The sequence below is a fragment of the Oncorhynchus clarkii genome, chromosome 1 (genome assembly GCF_045791955.1).
Source record: "Oncorhynchus clarkii lewisi isolate Uvic-CL-2024 chromosome 1, UVic_Ocla_1.0, whole genome shotgun sequence".
In the NCBI taxonomy this organism is placed as follows: Eukaryota; Metazoa; Chordata; class Actinopteri; order Salmoniformes; family Salmonidae; genus Oncorhynchus; species Oncorhynchus clarkii.
In genome coordinates, this window is record NC_092147.1 from 20,933,928 (window position 1) to 20,957,814 (window position 23,887).

A 23,887-nucleotide genomic window follows, 5' to 3' on the forward strand; every position below is an offset into this window, starting at 1 on the left:
TTTGACTTTTACAAGTATTCTTGTACAGCTCCGTGCCCCCAATGTTTGACATGGTCTGTATCTTTGTAAACTAGCTACAGTATACTGTATTCTGTATCAACAAACGACTTAACTACAGAACGTCATTAGTGAGAAGAGGGCTAATCATGGCCTAATGGCATGAACAGGGCTATGTTTAAGTGTAGATAATATCTTTCATATCTTACCTTGTGTAAATACAGTACTACTATAATTATACTATCTCTCTCATTTTCCAAGTTTTATTAGTTGTATGTACAGGATACACCTGGTATACACCATCCAATGAAATGTTTACTTGCAGGTTCCCTCTTGACAATGCAACAGTAATCTTACATATTCCCATGTAATTGGGTCAGCAGCTGTATGAAGTTGACCTGAGGAGTTGCTTGGCAACAGTGTCAATGCGTGCTACATCTACTGTATATAAAATATGAACTAGTTTCAGCATTGAGGTTATGTAACAGATAGGCACCTCATTCTATCTCACACTGATATTCTTCAATCCCACAAAGTATATCAGTTAATAAGGGCACCGGCAACCTAGTATGTAGCAAAATGTATACATTTTATTGATACCATTACTCGGCAGACATTTATTGAGTCAACATGTTTAAAAGAGATATCCTTTGTTTAAAAACCACACACACACACAATAATGCAAAATAGCTGTCAGTTATGCATCACAATACCATGTATGACAGCAGGGGGAACATTCAGTTCCAACCAAAGCACAATATTTTACAAACATATCACTAGATCACTTCTAGTGAGATAAACACACTCATTTAGCCATTGCCCCATACATTTAGCAATTTGTTGCCTTGTTGCAAAGCCGTATCTCCAAAATGAAATAAGTTGAGCTGTAATGAGGACTCTGACCTGTAAAGTGTAGAAGGGGGATCACTGAACCAAGGACCATACGCCACTTACATGAACTACATTGACCTCTTCACAGAATTGTCAGCTCTCGCTGTCTCTGACACATACACACGCGCACAAACTCAGACGCACAACACTTTGTTAGAAAACACTTAAATAACAGAGCATTGGTATACAGTAGTTGCACACTTAACATATGTGATATAATAACTCTCATAAATACAAAAAACTCCCACTCTCTTTTGCTTGTCAGCTGTAAGAGGTCACATTCTCTATGTGTTCTCTCAAACCAATCCATACCCCAATACTGGCTTCAAACCAAGGTCTTACTTGTGGTACATATACTGCTGGGGGATATGATATGGGTAAGGTGCATCAGTTAGATTTGGTGTTCTTCTCTCTCCTTCTATAACAAAAGCACATTTACCCCGCCAAGGGCAAATTACCTTTCTGACCTAATTGGCATTACATCTGAGTATTTTGACCAGATAGGTGATCATGAGGTGACTTTTTAATGTTATTTGAAAATAGCTTATGCCTTTTATCTTGCGTTTGATAATACAACCAGAAAATGAAGAGGTGGTCATAGTATTATCATCATCGTAACGATGTTTAGCAATCTAGTCATTTCTATGACTACAAGAGAAGAGGCACATGAAGATGGGATATGTAAGAATGATCAAGATAGCAAATGAATTCAAAAACCTGTGATAAAGTCTGAAAGGGTAAACATTGTCCAACATTGTGAAGTGGAACATTGAAATAAACAAGACAGACACACATTATCAGACGTCTTCTGTTTTGCTGCCTGTGGTATAGACTATGTTGCTGTCCTTTAGTGGGCATGGGTTTATCAAGGCACCTCTTCAACTGTAATACTCAAGTTGTACACTATAAACTAGCCATGACCATTGTGTCATACATCGACTGTAGAAATAGTTCCCCACAGAGGCACCAAAATATGTCACGGTAAAAGAGAAAACATCTTGATATTGTAAAAACGTCAAATCTAGCGAGAGCACCATGTTGACAATAGAACTTTACAGTGAGGGAGGTTAAAATAAGCTGTTTGTCATTGTGTTGGTGTCAGCTTAGAGGTTTTACAATTCAAATAAATAATAATAATAAAATGCCATCAGGGATATCACAGTAGCAAAACAAAGTGGCCATTGTAGCTACATCCTCCTGCTCCAGGAATAATCAGTGTTGAGTTCAAAATCTACCCAGACTGAAAAAGATCTAGACTGAAATTGAGTTTCAGTTTGGTCTCTCTCCTGTGTCTGCTCTCCTCCCTCCAGGCTGTGTGTCTGTCAGTAGAAGCATAGCAGTACTTCCCCTCAGGGCAGTAAGGTCAGGGCGGTGACAGTTTGCCGACATCAAAGGAAACCGCCGGCTCTCTTGGCTCCGTGCCTTCGATGACAATGCTGGGATGCGTCTCCTGGGTCTCCATGGAAACAGGCGAAGTGGAGTTGGTGGAGGTGGCAGAGTGCAGAGCAAAATGATGCCCATCCACCGACAGCAGCATGGGGGTTCCGGAACGTTTGAGCGCCTCGCTCATAGAGATGTGCACCTCCTCTGGCGTGAGTCCCATGTCCTTACTATACTCAGATGGAGACTTCCTCTTGATCCTCTCGTACGTCTTGTCCACCTGGCCCTCCGGGAAGGTCTCGCTGTCCTGAAAACGTCCCAGCAGCCAGATGAAGAAGCCGAAGAGGACAAAGGCAGCCAGGCTGGGGATGAAGGCCAAGCACTTGACTTCCAGGCTGGCACCCACGTAGCGGCTATGCAGGAACATGTCCCGTTCGACATATGAGCGGTTGGTCAGCGGGTCCACGTGGCTGGAGCGCCACTTGTAGGTGAGCGTGCTGCGGTTGAAGTCGCCCAGTGTGTTGGGCTCCTCCACAGTGAAGATCTTCTCCCCTGGACCAACGTATTGGCCGTACTCGTAGGGCTTGTAGAAGATCTGGTTCTTCCACATGTTCAGGTCCAGGATTAACACCAGGAAGATGATGCCGTAGTTGAACCACTTACCTGCAGGGACAAACAATATGGAGGGCAATTAGGGTAATTTCTAGATGTCAAAATCTAGTATTAGTATTAGTATTATCTAGTATTTATTGTGCCCAAGCTGACGTTGACATGCTCTATAATTCACTGATTTCTGTACTAAAGCTTTTATGAATCAAATTAATTTAAGGTAATCAATTGACAAAAGACAGACAGACAGACAGACAGACAGTGTGTTAAGGCATATGATAATATACAGTGCCTTGCGAAAGTATTCGGCCCCCTTGAACTTTGCGACCTTTTGCCACATTTCAGGCTTCAAACATAAAGATATAAAACTGTATTTTTTTGTGAAGAATCAACAACAAGTGGGACACAATCATGAAGTGGAACAACATTTATTGGATATTTCAAACTTTTTTAACAATTCAAAAACTGAAAAATTGGGCGTGCAAAATTATTCAGCCCCTCTACTTTCAGTGCAGCAAACTCTCTCCAGAAGTTCAGTGAGGATCTCTGAATGATCCAATGTTGACCTAAATGACTAATGATGATAAATACAATCCACCTGTGTGTAATCAAGTCTCCGTATAAATGCACCTGCACTGTGATAGTCTCAGAGGTCCGTTAAAAGCGCAGAGAGCATCATGAAGAACAAGGAACACACCAGGCAGGTCCGAGATACTGTTGTGAAGAAGTTTAAAGCCAGATTTGGATACAAAAAGATTTCCCAAGCTTTAAACATCCCAAGGAGCACTGTGCAAGCGATAATATTGAAATGGAAGGAGTATCAGACCACTGCAAATCTACCAAGACCTGGCCGTCCCTCTAAACTTTCAGCTCATACAAGGAAAAGACTGATCAGAGATGCAGCCAAGAGGCCCATGATCACTCTGGATGAACTGCAGAGATCTACAGCTGAGGTGGGAGACTCTGTCCATAGGACAACAATCAGTCGTATATTGCACAAATCTGGCCTTTATGGAAGAGTGGCAAGAAGAAAGCCATTTCTTAAAGATATCCATAAAAAGTGTAGTTTAAAGTTTGCCACAAGCCACCTGGGAGACACACCAAACATGCGGAAGAAGGTGCTCTGGTCAGATGAAACCAAAATTGAACTTTTTGGCAACAATGCAAAACGTTATGTTTGGCGTAAAAGCAACACAGCTGAACACACCATCCCCACTGTCAAACATGGTGGTGGCAGCATCATGGTTTGGGCCTGCTTTTCTTCAGCAGGGACAGGGAAGATGGTTAAAATTGATGGGAAGATGGATGGAGCCAAATACAGGACCATTCTGGAAGAAAACCTGATGGAGTCTGCAAAAGACCTGAGACTGGGACGGAGATTTGTCTTCCAACAAGACAATGATCCAAAACATAAAGCAAAATCTACAATGGAATGGTTCAAAAATAAACATATCCAGGTGTTAGAATGGCCAAGTCAAAGTCCAGACCTGAATCCAATCGAGAATCTGTGGAAAGAACTGAAAACTGCTGTTCACAAATGCTCTCCATCCAACCTCACTGAGCTCGAGCTGTTTTGCAAGGAGGAATGGGAAAAAATTTCAGTCTCTCGATGTGCAAAACTGATAGAGACATACCCCAAGCGACTTACAGCTGTAATCGCAGCAAAAGGTGGCGCTACAAAGTATTAACTTAAGGGGGCTGAATAATTTTGCACGCCCAATTTTTCAGTTTTTCAATTGTTAAAAAAGTTTGAAATATCCAATAAATGTCGTTCCACTTCATGATTGTGTCCCACTTGTTGTTGATTCTTCACAAAAAAATACAGTTTTATATCTTTATGCTTGAAGCCTGAAATGTGGCAAAAGGTCGCAAAGTTCAAGGGGGCCGAATACTTTTGCAAGGCACTGTATTTGCAGGTATCAGGTCCAACATTGACACTTAATGAAATGAGGTCATAATATTAATGGTAGCAATCTCTCCAGGTTTACTGATCTAAAGGCAGATAGCTTCATCGGTACATGTGACACAATTCCTTCCCTTTCCTGAGACGCACCACCGTTAACAAGCTTTTAGTCAAAGCAATCACGTATCAATCAAGAATATTAACATAATGCTAAATGGATGTGCAATGCATTAGGGTTAACAACCAAGTGCAAATCAGGGAGCGTTTGAACATTTTAACATCTAGCATGGGAACATTAGTTTCTCTCCCCCTTAATGGTTATCACATTTACACTTTAGCAGATGCTCTAATCCAGAGCGATTTACAGGAACAATTAGGGTTAAGTGCCTTGCTCAAGGGCACATCCACAGATATTTCACCTAGTCAGCTTAGAGACTTGAACCAGTGACCTTTCAGTTACCGGTCCAACGCTCTTAACCTCTAGGCTACCTGTCGACCCACATGAGTTTACCAAATTACTTCAAATGAAAGAAAACAAGTGCAACACATTTAATAATATCAATACTTGGGGAATGCTGTGGAACAGAATGAAACCTGGGTGATTGTTTAAATGGAAGAGTTAACTCTCACATGCTTATACACGTTGCACCTTTCTGTCTGACGCAGCAGGGATGCTAGGTGAGGGGGGAGGGCAGAAACAAGCAACACTGGTAGGATGAAGAAGACATGTCAGAACAGGTATATCTGATCTGTATTCATCTTAGGCCAGTGTCATGGTGCAACCATCAAAACACAGCTAGTCAGATGGAATGTGAAAATATTGAAGTAATAGTGGTAACCCTCTATACCACCTAAATCAATTGGGATAGTATGTTTACTTATATAGTATGCTTTAATATATGTACCTGTGATATGGATGTGGTATTCCTCTTTGAAGATGCTCTTGCAGACAGGAAGTTTGAACTTGAGCTGAGTGGTGGACATGCCAGGCAGGTTCATATCCAGGTCGCCCATGAACTGAGGAAAATCCCAATCCTAATGACATCAAACATATGATCAAACAATGCAAATACAAAATACATCAGGCCATCAAAATCATTTACTGATAGTGAAAGCTTTTACTGAAGTAAACACACATCATGTAACACCTAGCGTAAAAGCAAAGACAAAAGAAGAATACACCGGCTCCAAAGTCTAATGGTGCGTGTGTAGCAGGGATTTATTTTAATATAGAAAATGATACTAACTAGGGATTCATTGTTGTCCATTGATGGGTAAGTTCCACAGGGGTCAAAAGCCTAACTGTGAGCTGCAGTGCACAGTGTGTGTTTACATGGCCTTGTATTGTGCCTGTGTGCATTGAGGTTTTCTCATGTCAAAACACCTCAGGAATCACTCACAGACATCTATAAGTTGCCCTCTGTGTCTCAGTCTTTGCTTTGGAATAGTCAATACAGACTCAATATCGTATAGATATAAGATACCGGAACATCGTCTGAAATAAACAGGTGATAATGTCTGGGAAGAATGTGATGTGTGTTGAACAGATAGAGGGACATACTGTACATTTTAGACAACAAAAGCACACTGAGATCTTTCTATCTTTTTATGAATAGCTGCATTTTCCTCATATTCTAACAGTCTAGTTACATACCTAACCAGCAGCCATTTCTAATGCTATTCAATTCTATACATTTTAAGATGTTAGGGTGAATGAAGAATCCATATGTATGAATGTTCATATGGAAAAATATGAGAAGGAATTTCCCCCTTGATATTAATTAGACCTTCAACCTACTCAACTGTACTTTGTTTCCTGATACTAATAAGCTTGACATTTAAGTCATGTGCGCCCCTCACAGCAAATAATGAGTCTCTAGGACATACTGTAGTAAACAGTGCACACACGCACACATGCATGCACACGCACAAAAGCACACAAAACAATTACAAGCTTGCTAGGTCACAATTGATTCTTTGGAAGAGACACTCACACATTGGCTGTGTTCAGTGTTCTGTCACTCATGGGGACACTACGTCACCCGCCTTTAGTAAAGGTAGACATCAAGAATGTGAGCCCTTTGGGTGTTGCCATAGAATTGCATTAGAAGTGCCCTTCCAAGAAGGCTCAATGTCATTGCCCACAGATAAAATTATGTCTAATCACGTGATATCTACAGTAGCTTTGATTGGACAACATCTTACTTTCAAAATCTTAGTTAGCAGTCATCATCATAAATCAAGTAGACAATATTTGTAATCCTTGTCTTATGAAGATAAATAATGAAGAGAAATTATAGATAAAACGTATTGGTGCTCATCGGCCATTGGACATAAACATTACACAACAAGTTGGAGTTGTTTGGAAGGAATCGGTGACAGTGGCTATCCGCAAGCATTGCAACTGAGAAGTCAGACTGAAAAAATACGTTTTGAACGGTCATTCCACTTGGAATTGAAAATATTTTTCTTTGATGACAAAATGTGCCATTGAAGGACCGCCGCGCACAACGAGTCCAAAAATGTCTTATATGATGTAATATGCCAGGGAGATATGGTCAGCCATGTCAGCTTTGTTTAAAAAAAAAGAGGCAGTAAGGCAGTAAACAAGGCTGAATTAATTGTTTCATGCCAGACAAGGCTCTGCTGATAGCCAGGTGTAGCGGTGGTAAGAATTCACTCCATTGTGCTGTTGGGACATCTTTATGTAAGCCCTAACAGTTTCTGGGCATCGCTTGTCGCCGTTATAGTGCAATTAATGTATTGTTATGTGTTGGGATAACCCAAACATGGGTTAATTTATTTATTTTATTCCTTTTCATGCTGGGTTGACCCAGCAGCTGAGTCTTTTTTAACGTAATCCTCAGATTCTTTTCAGGAGGTGTGGCTTATTAGGGGTGTGACTTCCGACAGTTATTTTTGGCCATCTGTGAGAGTAAATGTCATTCCTGTTCATCATGTTTTTTACTTTTCTTGTTGAAAGGCTTTATCTCAAGTAGAAATACAGTAAACACACTAAAAGGTAAAAAAATATATGTTTTGAGAAAAATAGTGGTTAGACAACTGCAAACTTCAAGGAGTAGGGCATTCAAAGAGTTGGTTTGATGGGAAGTCATGATGTCATCGGCCTTGCCCCTCACTTGAGGAACAATAGAGGAACAACAGAGAACAAAAGAGGAAAGGCCCACCCCCCTCACTTGTGCTAGTTCATGACTTACCTGGACCACCTATTGAGATGTGCCTTTTGTAAATCAGATGACATGAGGTGAAAAGGATACTGGAGTACCACTAAGTTTGTACACTGCAAATAAAAATGTTCTTTAAATATTTTTACACATGACATATTCTACTATAATATTAATAACAGGATTTTTTTACACATTGCAACAAAGTGATGCAATGTGAGATTTGTATAGGCTTTTAAGGAACTCCGTTATCTTCAGCAAAGCTTCAAAAGTGTCTGTGTTCAACCTTACCATGTGAAAACAATGGCCATAATATATCTAAAAGCCACAACTTTACTAAGCCACACCTCCAGTCTTCTGATCTAACCCGCTGGGTCATATCTCAATAACATAGCATCAATAACCCAGCACTAACAACTCAACCTTGCTCTTTTTAGAAAACAACCCAACTAAGTGGCCCAATGCCTGCACCCTGCAGTTGGGTCATCCAAACAACCCAACATTTTTGAGACTATACCAGACAGAACACATACATATGAAGGTGAATGAAGCCATTTCAAAGGCTGTGACATAAAGGCTGAGTAGAGGAGTGTTTGTTGACTACCAGAGTAAAGTGCATGGACAGCCAGCCTCAGATCCATGTGAGCACAACCGGCGGGGAATGATTGAAATCATAAATAACCGTAGTAAACGTGCTTGCTGTACACAGAGCAGAAAACGAGAGGAGGCTAGCAATCATAAACAAGTCTGAAAGATGCAGGGGTGATGTGATTGGTGGGTAGTTGGGTACTGGCTGGGGCCAGGGAGTCAAAATAGGGATGTCATACTATGGAGACTGCTGTAGTCATGAGGAGATGAGAGCTGAAACTGACAGCATGCTGAATGTAAGGTACCTGTTGTATTCGGCGCACGTGACAAATAAACTTGGATTTGATTTGAATAATAATAATAATATATGCCATTTAACAGACACTTTAATCCAAAGTCCCTTACAGTCATGCATGCACACATTTTACAAATGGGTGGCCCCAGGAATCAAACCTACAACTCTGGCATTGCAGACAACATGCTCTATCAACTGAGCCATACAGGACCAAGATGGTGCCTGTTTCTGAGATGGAAAGGGACCCTGGTGAAAAGCAAGGAGGCCTATGCTAACAAAAGCAGGCATGGTAAAAAGTTGTGAGAAGTTGTAATCTTGTAATAAAATCCTTTAAAACTATTGAATGGCTGAGCTGAGGCAAATGAAATAGCATTGAAAATTCATTATATCGGATTCGTTCTTTTTTGTCAGTTATTGTGCTACAGATAAATCATTTGAGTTAGCTAATAATAAAAGTGTGGTAACAACAGGTGCCAAGTGTGCAGAATAAGGTAGGCTGAGGTATTATTGACACAATAAGGTTGTGCACTTATCCATGAGCAGCTACTAGGTAGTTTCAATAATGAATAATGTAGAAACAGATATTTAAGGGATACTACAGATTAGACTACTCCATATCCTTTAAAACAACAAAGCTGTGGAAATACACTACATGACCAAAAGTATGTGGACACCAGCTCATCGAACATCTCATTCCAAAATCATAGGCAATAATATGGAGTTGGTCCCCCCCCTTTGCTGCTATAACAGCCTCCACTCTTCTGGGAAGGCTTCCCACTAGATGCTGGAACATTGCTGTGGGGACTTCCATTCAGCCACAAGAGCATTAGTGAGGTTGGGCGATGACGTTGGGCAATTAGGTCTGGTTCGTCCCAAAGGTGTTCATCCTAAAGATGTTCGATGGGGTTGAAGTCAGTGCTCTGTGCAGGCCAGTCAAGTTCTTCCACACCGATCTCGACAAACAATTTCTGTATGGACCTCGCTTTGTGTATGGGGGAACAAACTTTACATTTGACACTTCGCATTCGGGCAGGTTGTGTTCACTGCCAGATGGTGAAGCGTGATTCATCACTCCAGTGAACGTGTTTCCACTGCTCCAGAGTCCAATGGCGGCGAGCTTTACACCACTCCAGCCGACGCTTGGCATTGTGCCTGGTGATCTTAGGCTTGTGCGGCTGCTCAACCATAAAAACCCATTTCATTATGCTCCCGACGAACAGTTATTGGGCTGACGTGGCTTCCAGAGGCAGTTTGGAACTCGGTAGTGTGTGTTGCAAGCAAGGACAGACGATTTTTACGCACTAGGCACTTCAACACTCGGTAGTCCCATTCTGTGAGCTTATGTGGCATACCAATTCACGGCTGAGCCGTTGTTGCTCCTAGATGGTTCCACTTCACAATAACAGCACTTACAGTAGACCAGGGCAGCTCTAGCAGGGTAAAAATTTGATGAACTGACTTGTTGGAAAGGTGGCATCCAGTATAAGTACAGTATAACGGTGTCACGTTGAAAGTCACTGAGCTCTTCAGTACAGGCCATTCTACTGACACTGTCTATGGACATTGCATGGTTGTGTGCTCGGTTTTATACACCTGTCAGCAATGGGTGTGGCTGAAATAGTCAAATCCACTCATTTGAAGGGGTATCCATATATAGTGTATGTTAATTAAACATTAGCAGAAGCCAAACTAAATCCGGCTAGCGTTACAAACCAACCAGTCTGCATTTAGCTTGGAGCTACTGGGTTGAAAGTCTTCTCTCTTTGAAACACTGTTATGCATTTTCTACCCAGACAAAACATTTGCATATTCATGAGTATGCCACTGACAAATCCTTCATTGATGTATAGTCTCCTGTGGGATGTAGAACATTGGGTGGAAAAAAGGAAAGAAAACATAAAATTTTATGAGTCATCATTAAGGAAGGCCTGGGTTCACGGAGGAGGAAAGGGTGTAGTTCCTTGCCTGAAGCCTGGCCGGATGGGGGGATTGATTGCTGGATAGCTGGGTGGATGGTGGATTAAGGGTAAAGAAAAGGGGTTTGTAGACATGCAGATTCAGACTGATTAAATGTCTCCCTATCTCATCCAAGTACCACAGTGTCCCTTTTTTATTTAACCTTTATTTAACTAGGCAAGTCAGTTATGAACAAATTCTTATTTACAGCCTAGGAACAGTGGGTTACTGCCTTGTTCAGGGGCAGAAACCTTGTCATCTCAGGGATTTGATCTAGCAACCTTTCAGTTACTGGCCCAACGCTCTAACCACTAGGCTACCTGCCGCCCCTGTGGCTGAGGGAGGGGTGAGGAAGGGGAGAGATAGAGGAAAAAGTGGGGGAGAGTATAGGAGTCCACCTAGTTTTTAATTGGCCATGGGGGAGCCCCTACCTGCATGACAATGAGCAGATCAAAGACCAGGATGAAGGATACCAGGAAGGCCCTGGAGACCTCGTCGCTGGGCAGAAATCCCCGGTTCAGGTTGTCCCAGCTGATCCAGTCAGTGCTGATGACCAACAAAACCACCGATGTCAGAGTGATCAGGACCGTCCTGGAGGAGACAGGAAGTAAAACCGCATTACTTTCCTGGTAATAACCTGGGACACTCCACAGATTTACTAATTACCACTTTAGTAGTCCATTTGTTACGGCAGACAACAATCATTTGCCTTCTGCTCATTTCTCTAAAGTACACAACAACAATATAATTATAACAGGAAGTTATTATAGGTTTATGTAAATATTCATGATGGTTAATAATTCTGTTAGGTATCATTTGACGTTTATCTGTGTGTTATGGACTTTGGATTTAGCAAACTATATTTGGCTCCTCTTTGTACTTGTTTCAATGTCATTCAGTAATTATTACACTGAACTGGTGTTGTGTGGGTTGCTGCATCCCCATGGTGACTGGCTGCGTTGCCGGTAGCTTGCACCAAGTTCATCATATCATATTTCAAATGTTGTGAGACACAGTTTGCATTTTAAAAATCTAAAGTGGATTCTTTCCCCTCCAGTCCAGATTACAGATTTTTGGCACTGTCATTTGTGATTTACCCAGATTCTTTGCCGCATAATGTCAAGATACATTCCTCAACATATTTATTAATCATACTTTCTCAACCAGTATTTGAGATTTACAAATCATACTTTCTCCCGAGAGTACACATTGATTGTGACAGTCAGACGGGGGGCATTCATTAATAAGACAAAGGCTTCCAGAGGAGCCACAGAGACTATAGCTCGACATTCTGCATCCTAAAATAGAAGAACAATCATTTCTATGGGTAACATAATGCATTGGAGAGTGTGACTTTGAACTTCCATTTATTGGTAATTTACAAATCAAACTGCTCAGATAATACCAAACTACTCCAACACATGTAGATGTTTGTACATAAGCTCAAATATCCCCATCCCAGTAGTGACCCTAGTGTCTTGTCCAATAACCACCATTAGGGACATAAATATACTACTGTACATTGGATTTCTGTTACACTGTTTATACACACTGCATATTTATATACTGGATTGTTGACACAACTCACTATAATATACAGTGCCTTGCGAAAGTATTCGGCCCCCTTGAACTTTGCGACCTTTTGCCACATTTCAGGCTTCAAACATAAAGATATAAAACTGTATTTTTTTGTGAAGAATCAACAACAAGTGGGACACAATCATGAAGTGGAACGACATTCATTGGATATTTCAAACTTTTTTAACAAATCAAAAACTGAAAAATTGGGCGTGCAACATTATTCAGCCCCCTTAAGTTAATACTTTGTAGCGCCACCTTTTGCTTCGATTACAGCTGTAAGTCGCTTGGGGTATGCCTCTATCAGTTTTGCACATCGAGAGACTGAAATGTTTTCCCATTCCTCCTTGCAAAACAGCTCGAGCTCAGTGAGGTTGGATGGAGAGCATTTGTGAACAGCAGTTTTCAGTTCTTTCCACAGATAGGATTCAGGTCTGGACTTTGACTTGGCCATTCTAACACCTGGATATGTTTATTTTTGAACCATTCCATTGTAGATTTTGCTTTATGTTTTGGATCATTGTCTTGTTGGAAGACAAATCTCCGTCCCAGTCTCAGGTCTTTTGCAGACTCCATCAGGTTTTCTTCCAGAATGGTCCTGTATTTGGCTCCAACCATCTTCCCATCAATTTTAACCATCTTCCCTGTCCCTGCTGAAGAAAAGCAGGCCCAAACCATGATGCTGCCACCACCATGTTTGACAGTGGGAATGGTGTGTTCAGGGTGATGAGCTGTGTTGCTTTTACAAACAAAACGTTTTGCATTGTTGCCAAAAAGTTACATTTTGGTTTCATCTGACCAGAGCACCTTCTTCCACATGTTTGGTGTGTCTCCCAGGTGGCTTGTGGTAAACTTTAAACAACACTTTTTATGGATATCTTTAAGAAATGGCTTTCTTCTTGCCACTCTTCCATAAAGGCCAGATTTGTGCAATATACGACTGATTGTTGTCCTATGGACAGAGTCTCCCACCTCAGCTGTAGATCTCTGCAGTTCATCCAGAGTGATCATGGGCCTCTTGGCTGCATCTCTGATCAGTCTTCTCCTTGTATGAGCTGAAAGTTTAGAGGGACGGCCAGGTCTTGGTAGATTTGCAGTGGTCTGATACTCCTTCCATTTCAATATTATCGCTTGCACAGTGCTCCTTGGGATGTTTAAAGCTTGGGAAATCTTTTTGTATCCAAATCCGGCTTTAAACTTCTTCACAACAGTATCTCGGACCTGCCTGGTGTGTTCCTTGTTCTTCATTATGCTCTCTGCGCTTTTAACGGACCTCTGAGACTATCACAGTGCAGGTGCATTTATACGGAGACTTGATTACACACAGGTGGATTGTATTTATCATCATTAGTCATTTAGGTCAACATTGGATCATTCAGAGATCCTCACTGAACTTCTGGAGAGAGTTAGCTGCACTGAAAGTAAAGGGGCTGAATAATTTTGCACGCCCAATTTTTCCGTTTTTGATTTGTTAAAAAAGTTTGAAATATCCAATAAATGTCGTTCCACTTCATGATTGTGTCCCACTTGCTGTTGATTCTTCACAAAAAAATACAGTTTTATATCTTTATGTTTGAAGCCTGAAATGTGGCAAAAGGTCGCAAAGTTCAAGGGGGCCGAATACTTCCGCAAGGCACTGTATCTACTGCTGTACATATATATTTTTGAGTTTATCCGCATAGATTGCATTTGGATTACTGATACAGTATTTTTGGGGTTGTTAATTAGATTAGTTTGGACATTCTTGATTTCTTGTTTTTGATTATTTGTGTAAATCTTTACTGCACTGTTCGAAGCCAATAACACAAGAATTTCGCTGCACCCGCTATAACATCTGCTAAACTGTGTACTCAACCAACAAACTTTGATTTGAGATAAGGGCATCAACCTGTCATGTTTTACTGGCAGTAGCGAACCATTTTCATGCTGACCTGGTGGAGTGACGCCCTCTGGGACCACAGGTGACCGTGAGATAGATTTAGACCAGGACGGTCTAAAACGACCATTGACTGCTCTTTTGTAATAAGCATCTTTGGGCACAGTGTAACAGTTTGAGTGGGTCATAGACCTTGCTCTGGCTCAGGGAGGTAAAGGCAGCAGTGTGTGTGTGTGTGTGTGTAAAGGCAGAAGTATAGCTGGCCTCGTGACCTTGCTGTGTCTATTGATTTCCTCTTCCTGTTCTTCTAATTAAAGGTGAAAGATTAACAGGGCTATTGACTGTGTGTTACTGTGTGTAACCCCACGAGGAGCACAGGGCTTTGTCTGAATACCAATACATGAATGAATACATGCATACTAATGCACACACACATACTCATGAACCCTAGCACCCACACACACATACTCATAATCCCCAGCATACACACATGTGCACACACATGTACACATACACTGATTGTGCTCAGAGGCAGCATACTGTAAATGCATTAGACTGGAGAATAGAACATACCAGAAGAGGACGATCCTGTGGTTGCCTTGTTTCCAGAACCTTCTGGCAGCTTTGCCCCAGTCTGGGTAGTGCTGGTCCTGGAGCATCATGTCAGTGACCTGGGAATAAAACAGGGTAACTTAACACGTGACATGTGTGAGGGAGAAATAAACTAACATCAAACTGAGATGGTGTTTCCAGTAATCATTCATTTCTGAGCGATCTCTGAATGAGGCTAAAATTCATTCATAGAATCACATTCGTACAGGATTGAGCTTGTGTTATTTCATTGTGAATACAGTGTTAACATGGATGTTTAGAATTTGCCATTCTGCCGATGGAACGCCGCAATGGAATGGCATAATCAATTCAAATGGCATTGCTTTGTTTATATTCTTATGCTATGCAGTCAATCATTAAAAGTAATCTAGGTTTATTTATTTTCGATCAACATTAATTTAGATTTTAAAGGGTTGTTATACCCAACTATGCAAATTGAGGCGAGGGTTATTTGTCAGCAGGCCACATCTTCAGGCAGAGAGAGTGGAGAAAGATTATGTTGAGAATAGGGGTGTTATGGTGACCGTATTACCGCCACACCGGAGGTCACGAGTCATGACCGGAGTCAAATTCCAAACGGTAACTGGGCTTCTCCGAGCTCTGATGCTGCTGATGGTCATTAGTAGTCTACCAAACCTGCTAACTGCCTGGTACTCAAGCACTATATTGTCCCTCTAATTACTCTGACATCAATGCAAATGTAATCGAAAATATAATCAAACACTTCATGAAAACCCATGAGATCATGTAGGCTCAAATCAAATAACATTGTATTGGTCACATACACATGATTAGCAGATGTTATTTGCAGCTGTAGCGAAATTCTTGTGATTCTAGCTCCGACAGTGCAGTAATATCTAACAAGTAATATGTAACAATAACACAACATATACACACAGATCTAGTTAAAGGAATGTAATTAGAATATAAATATATATGGACGAGCAATGTCAGAGAGGCATAGAATAAGATACAGTAGAATAGTATAGGATACAGTATATACATACGATATGGGTAATGCAAGATATGTAGAAGTGACTAGTGTTCCATTTATTAAAGTGGTCAGTCATTTCAAGTCTATGTATATAGGCAGCAGCCTCTATGTGCTAGTGAAGGCTATTTAGCAGTCTGATGGCCTTGAGATAGAAGCTGTTTTTCAGCCTCTCAGTCCCAGCTTTGATGCACCTGTACTGACCTCGACTTCCGGATGATAGCGGGGTGAAAAGGCAGTGACATCGGGTGCTGTAGGTGTCCTGGAGGGCAGGTAGTGCGCCCCCGGTGATGCGTTGGGCAGACCGCACCACAATCTGGAAAGCCCTGCGGTTGCAGGCGGTACAGTTGCCTTAGCAAGCGGTGGTACAGTTGCCTTAGCAAGCAGTGATACAGAATGACAGGATGCACTCGATTGTGTATCTGTAAAGGTTTGTGAGGGTTTTAGGTGATAAGCCAAATTTCTTCAGCTTCCTGAGGTTGAAGAGGCGCTGTTGCACCTTCTTCACCACACTGTCTGTGTGAGTGAACCATTGAAGTTTGTCAGTGATGTGTACGCCGAGGAACTTAAAACTTTCCACCTACTCCACTGCTGTCCCATCGATGTGGATAGAGGGGTGCTCCTTCTGCAGTTTCCTGAAGTCCACGATCATCTCCTTTGTTTTATTGACATTGAGTGAGAGGTTGTTTTCCTGACACCACTGGCATGACGTAGGCCTGGGGGATAGGTTTATGACAGTCATAAATACCTCTTCCCCCCTTTTTCCTCTCTCTACCCTACTGAGGTTACATTTGCATTTCCATGAGTAGCTAATCATGAAACATACATCCCCGCCCTTCTTCCTGGAGAGATATTTATTCCTGTCGGCACAATGAACTAAGAACCCAACTGGCTGTACGTACTCAGACAGTAAATCCCGAGAGAGCCATGTTTCCGTGAAACAGAGTATGTTACAATCTCTGATGTCTCCTCTGTAAGGAAATCCTCACCCCCAGCTCGTCAACGTTATTATCCAGAGACTGAACATTAGCGAGTAATATACTCGGAAGCGGTGGGTGGTGTGCGCGCCTCCTGAGTAGGACTAAAACTCCACGTACCTCTTCTCCGCCAGCGATGTTTTGGGTCAGCCTCTGGAATCAGATCAATTGCCCTAGGCCCTAGGGGTAGAACAAAGGATCCAATTCTGGAAAGTTGTATTCCTGGCTGTAATGCTGGTAATGCTGGTGAGTACCGCCGCTCTGATATCCAAAAGTTCGTCTCAGCTGTATGTAATAACACAAAAACATTTCTGGCCTAATAATGTAAGAAATAACACATTAAAAAAAATACTGCAAAGTTGCCTAGGGGCTAGAAGCACAGCTGCCCTCTCTATCAACGCCATTTTACACCACTTGTGAATGATGCCCAGTGTTTGCAGTAAGGCAAGAAACAGCACATGGCTTTTTTGCAACTTTACTGCCTTGTGAGCATTGCTGCACTTATTATGTAAAGAGATAGCTTAATAGTTTATCAACATTTTAAACTAAACGTTCTGATCTGTTGCATTTTTGATGAGTGGTTTGATTCATTTGGGATCTATCGCATCCCACAACTGTTTGGAATATTTATTTCTCGCACAGAAGGACAAGTTGAACAATAGAATAGGTTAACTTTTGTACTATGGGGATTTGAGAATGACACAAATATACATTTTCACAAAGTCTGCTTCCTCAGTTTGTATGATGACAATTTGCATATACTCCAGAATGTTATGAAGAGTGATCAGATGAATTGAAATTAATTGCAAAGTCCCTCTTTGCCATGCAAATGAAATGAATCCCCCAAAAATATTTCCACTGCATTTCAGCCCTGCCACAAAAGAACCAGCTGACATCATGTCAGTGATTCTCTCGTTAACACAGGTGTGAGTGTTGACGAGGACAAGGCTGGAGATCACTCTGTCATGCTGATTGAGTTTGAATAACAGACTGGAAGCTTCAAAAGGAAGGTGGTGCTTGGAATCGTTGTTCTTCCTCTGTCAAACATGGTTACCTGCAAGGAAACACGTGCCGTCATCATTGCTTTGCACAAAAAGGGCTTCACAGGCAAGGATATTTCTGCCAGTAAGATTGCACTTAAATCAACCATTTATCGGATCATCAAGAACTTCAAGGAGAGCGGTTAAATTGTTGTGAAGGCGGCTTCAGGGCGCCCAAGAAAGTCCAGCAAGCGCCAGGACCATCTCCTAAAGCTGATTCAGCTGCAGGATCGGGGGACCACCAGTACAGAGCTTGCACGCACAGAGGCGAATAATTTTGGAGGATGGCCTGGTGTCAAGAAGGGCAGCAAAGAAGCCACTTCTCTCCAGGAAAAACATCAGGGACAGACTGATATTCTGCAAAAGGTACAGGGATTGGACTGTTGAGAACTGGGATAAAGTAATTTTCTCTGATGAATTACCCTTTCCGATTGTTTGGGGCATACGGAAAAAAGCTTGTCTGGAGAAGACAAGGTGAGCGCTACCATCAGTCCTGTGTCATGCCAACAGCAAAGCATCCTGAGACCATTCATGTGTGGGGTTGCTTCTCAGCCAAGTGAGTGGGCTCACTCACAATTTTTCCTAAGAACACAGCCATGAATAAAGAATGGTACCAACACATCCTCCGAAAGCAACTTCTCCCAACCATCCAGGAACAGTTTGGTGATGAACAATGCCTTTTCCAGCATGATGGAGCACCTTGCCAAAAGGCAAAAGTGATAACTAATTGGCTCGGGGAACAAAACATCAATATTTTGGGTCCATGGCCAGGAAACTCCCCGGACCTTAATCCCATTGAGAACTTGTGGTCAATCCTAAAGAGGCGGGTGGACAAACAAAAACCCACAAATTCTGACAAACTCCAAGCATTGATTATGCAAGAATGGGCTGCCACCAGTCAAGATGTGGCCCAGAAGTTAATTGACAGCATGCCAGGGCGGTCTTGAAAAAGAAGGGTCAACACTGCAAATATTGACTCTTTGCATCAACTTCATGTAATTGTCAATAAAAGCCTTTGACACTTATGAAATGTTTGTAATTATACTTCAGTATTCCATAGTAACATATGACAAAAATATCTAAAGACACTGAAGCAGCAAACTTTGTGAAAATTAATATTTGTGTCATTCTCAGAACTTTTGGCCATGACTGTAGATTGACATAGGAAATGCTTTTGCTGTTCATTAGGCCTACTCATCTTGTTGGTTGACGAAAAAGTCAATGTGGACAGTATGCGCGTCAGAATTCGTTAAGAAAGACGCGTGCAGTTGCGTTCCAGATGTGTCTGTCTTCACTTGTAGCCTACTTCGGAACTGAGATGCCTGTGAGAAGGACCCGATCACGTGACGGGCATTAGCTAATAAGAATTGAGATATCTGAGAGAGCCATGTGAGCGAGAGGTGCCTCGGAGCACGGAGATTGGCAGCCATGAGAAGGGTGGCTGTAATTATTATATTCAGCCCAAGGGCATTATGGCCACACAAGGGGGATGGTGCCATGACATTCGGGACCTGGTGAGAATATTATCAAGTGCTTGTCCAATTGTGACTAGGAGTGTGTGCAGCCTGCACAAGAAACAAAGCAGAGTTCATGCCTTCATGCAACTTTTTTCAAATCAGCCATGCAGCCAACGTTTGTATCACAACTAATGTTGCATAAATAACACTAAATTTAGCATATAGGAGGACCTGTTTCTTTGTTAACTGCTCAACACAGAATAGCCGCATGTGCACACTCCCTCGGAAATCATTTGGAGAAAATATCCTTTCTATTTTATTTAGCTATGTTCAATTGTGTTCTTCATACTATAAAATAATATTAAATAATGCAATAGAATTATAAGCGAATCTTGTCTGCTAAATTAACTACTGTAGCCCAAAGCCATATGTCAGGGCCTAACATAAGGACAACTCAAAGTGTGCTATTCTGTTCTTCGGAAATAACTACATTCTCTTCATATCATGTTTCTTTAGACCTGTCTAAAATAAATCATGGATTTATTATGATGGTCTAAGATATATTTAATGAATTTATTAGACTTTTTAAAATGTAGATGTTCCAAAGGTCTGCATCAGTGGCTTGTAGGCTATGCGTGGAAGCCAGGAGATGCTAAATGTATTTATGTTAATTACCGGTCAATTGATGTGAGACTGGCAGTTATTTGCTTGACAATCACCGGCTGATAATATTTCATGACCACCACAGCCCTAGTAGAGAAAATCATTTAATATTTTTTGTTATGAGCAGTGTTGCAAAAACACCAATTTCCTGCTCACTCATCTACCGATGACACATTCAAAATATCTGTTCTGTCGAGGAGACACACAGAGGTCGTCTTGAAAGTGCCTTGTTGAATTAATCAACTGTAAAAAAAAAAGAATTAAAAAAAGCCAGAGTAATGTCTGGATTCAGTTCTCTCTCTCTCTCCCTCTCTCTCTCTCCCTCCCTCTCGTACAGTAGAATAATAATGGCGGCTGAGGAAGCGTGACAAGTTGTCTCTCCTCTACTCCAGTGGTTCCCAAACTGTGGGGCGCGAGGGTGTCGGCAGGGGTAGTGCGGGGTTCTCCCCCCACTCTATCCCTCGCTGTCTCTCCTTTCCTCTACTCCACCCCTCACTGTCTCTCTTCTACTCCACTCCACCCCTCGCTGTGCCGCTATGTTTCTCTGTGTTTCCTGTGACCTCGCACTGTTGCTCTGTTCCTGTTACTTCTGTTTGATCTGGTCTGGGACCAGGTGCTAAGGGTATAAACCCTAATCCCACTGTCTTTGTGCTGATATTCTAGTTGATTCTAATCTGTGTTGGGCTACTACTGGGTAGTACCATCTTACCATCTTACCATCCATGCAGTCACAAAGTCCCCCATCCACGTCCCTACTGCTGCAATCTTCATGAAGCTCTCATTCCTGATACCCATGTACTCTGTCACCATGTGAGGCCTAGAAAGAGAAAGAGAGATAGAAAAAGAGAGAGAAAGAGAAAAAAAGAAAGAAAGAGAGAGCGAGAGAGGGTCAGAAAGGGAGGGAGGGAGGGAGGGAGGGAGGGAGGGAGGGAGGGAGGGAGGGAGGGAGGGAGAAACAGAAAACGGTCACTGCGGCTGCTTAGTGTCTTGATGCTAACTGTCAGATCCCATCCAAATCAAACTAGCCCCGTGAAAACAGTGTGCGGCAAGCGGCTCTACCTTCGTGGGGCCCTCAGGGTTGTAAATAATATACACTGAGCTTCCATGAAATTGTTTACCTCCCTACTGTTTGGGAATTATCTTTCCATTTCGCAAATTTGTACCAGTGTCTAGGTGAATTTAAATCAGCATTATCCAAAAGCATGAGATGTCTCCGTTGGTTGTTGGAACTAACAGAACATCCCTGATACAAAGGGCATGGGAGAAGAAACCATTTGTGGTATGCAGTTTGTCTTTGGTGCAGGGAAAAAGATGACATGCATTCGCTGAAGTCCTAGTTATTCCTCCTCTATTTCCTGTTGTAGGTGGAGATGGGAGCAGGAGCCTTTGTTCAGGGTATTCAATAATCTTCCAACTTATCCTGGTAATAACACTGGGAGAAACTGGGTCAAAAGCCAGGTCTATATGACAACCGCATTGACCTGTCAGGGTTGAGAGGGAGGGAGGGAGGAGACCGCACCTACTGTACTTACCGCCCCCCAAAGAGAAGAAAATAAGGATGAGGGAGGGAGGGGTTTGATCTCCTGGCAGCATCTTAGAGGCTGAGTGGAGCAGGTGGGCCTCCTCCCTCCCTCATCCTTCTTTTCTTCTCTTTGGGGGGCGGTAAGTACAGTAGGTGCGGTCTCCTCCCTCCCTCCCTCTCAACCCTGACAGGTCAATGTGGTTTTCCAGCAGGTCGTTTCTGAAGTCAATAGCTCCACTCATCTTCTTTTGGCTCCGTGGCTGTTTTCCAACCTGCCACACATTAACCATGAAATATTTATTTGGCTATGTGGACAGAGGCATCTAGAAAATGACAACCATGCCTGTTTTACTTTCCCATGCATTTATTTGATGTGTTATTAGTGTTTACAATGACTGTACATGACATTGCTTTTGTGAATGAAAATACAACTCTTTCAAAGCGGTACAGGATTATCCATTAAAGCCTATTAAAGAGCTTAGGCATGTTTAAATTAAACTTGAATAGGTATTCATCTCCAATTAATGATAATTGCTCTCCCTTTTCTCACCCATTAACTCATAATTCCCCTTAGTAACAAAACATAATAAAGAATTGAAAGTGGTCCTGGGGCAGAATTGCATTCAGCTATGACGAACCACTGAACCCAAATGGCACTTGTCTTCTTCTGCTGTTTTCATGTTCTTTGAAGTCATAAAAATGAGCTGCTTTTGAAAATGAATGTGTTAAATATGATAGGGTCTGGTATAATTTACTCCTACCCATAATTTTTTGCTCAGTGTAGAGTAAAAGTGCTACCAAATAACTGTCCTGTTTCAAGTGTCTCCTAGAACCTATGACAAACCATTGACCCCAAATGGCACCTGTTTTCTTGTGCCTACATAGACAGTCTCTGTAGTCATGAAAACAGATAGACTGCTAATTAAAGGTAGGCTACAATATAAATCATATGACATCAATACTCTATTCATTAGGTTGCTGTGAAAGGGCTTGATTAACAGAAACGTGAGGGGCATGGCATAGGTGACTTAACACCTTGCAAGTAAATAAAACTAAACTTGATTAGAATGGGGATTTATAGGCCTACCTGCATTAAGTCAGTTAGATGCTCAGCAGCTTGGCCCCGGTCCAGTTGCCAAGGAGATCCCACAGGGAGTCGTGTACCCACTGCAAAATTATAATCGATAGTCCTGGAAACGCTGTCTAGCCCAGCACAACTCAGACTTAAATCTAGCCGATAGCTGGCTGTATCAGAGAAAACACTTGCCCTCTCTCCACCTCTTCCACGGTTATCTAATTGGGCAAACATTGCACCTCTTCTACCAGGCAGCAATGTTTGCCCTTTTTTTCTTTGGAAAGCAGAAGAGCACAGAGGAAGAGTTTGGGGACTCTTCTCTCAGTGTGATTAAAGGCAATGATTCCACGGCTGCCGTGAACCCTCTGACCTAATGAGAGGGTTCATGTCAGCCGTGGAACATCAGTACAGTAGCTACCATGAATAATCAGATCCAAAATGGCTCCCTCCTGGTGGAACATCAGTACACTAACTACCATGAATAATCGGATCCAAAATGGCTCCTGTGGCGCAAAGCAGTGAACCAGTTACACCAAAATCTGCACTCTCGCCAAAATCTGCACTCTCTATGGAACAAAATTGTATTTTTAAGACACCTTAAGAGTCACCCGTGCGTCAATCTAATTAACATATATACATCCAAATCCGTCAGTTTAAGAGAGAGATATCTGTTTTTTTTTGCATGGGCTGCGTCTCAATCCACCACATCCGCCTAAGTCAGCCTTCCACATCTGCGTTGGAAAGTGACAGAGCTACAGTCCTCTTTGTCAGACCAGGAAAAATCCATAAAACCGGTCTTCTTACAAAAATGTCTGTAGCAAACGGTTACTCTAAATTTCACAATCCGTGATTGTGGAAGAACCTGGCAGGTGTGTAACCTCTGAAGCCTCGGAGGTGTCTAGCCTACTTCAGTACACGAACATGGCATTGGATCCTCCGTCATCTACATTGAGATTTTTTCAGTCTCCTCCGTGTGTACAGTACATAAGAGCACACATTTGACAGTGTACACAGCTTTGGACTGGAGAATGGTTGACTGAAGAACATCAAGCTGTCATGGAAGGGCCTCTCTCCTATCACCAAATCATCTCCCAAGGCGACTTAAAATCTCTATCTCCATCCATCCCCCTCTTTTTTAGTCAGAGCGACATCAGCCCACATATTGTATTAAACTTCCTCCAGATAGAGTTCTCTAGTCTCTTATCACCCTACTGGCTCATACAGGGGGGGGGAGTGAGAGTGAATAACCAGCAGGCACTTTCCAGGCCAGCACCAGTATCTGTCCACTGTAT

At 42.1% G+C, this 23,887-nt stretch overlaps 1 protein-coding gene across 1 annotated transcript in view; it reads right to left on the bottom strand.

Moving 5' to 3' along the window:
• Positions 1-565: 565 nt before the first annotated feature.
• The window catches only part of LOC139415659 (transmembrane protein 117-like), a 93,027-nt gene continuing 69,705 nt past the window's right edge, over positions 566-23,887 (bottom strand). Inside the window, exons 4-8 of the mRNA XM_071163778.1 lie at positions 20,716-20,815; positions 14,832-14,929; positions 11,236-11,395; positions 5,686-5,815; positions 566-2,931 (exon numbers count right to left, since the gene is read on the bottom strand). Coding sequence (XP_071019879.1) covers positions 2,252-2,931; positions 5,686-5,815; positions 11,236-11,395; positions 14,832-14,929; positions 20,716-20,815 — 1,168 coding nt within the window. The 3' untranslated portion in view covers positions 566-2,251. The remainder of the gene's footprint in view (positions 2,932-5,685; positions 5,816-11,235; positions 11,396-14,831; positions 14,930-20,715; positions 20,816-23,887) is intronic.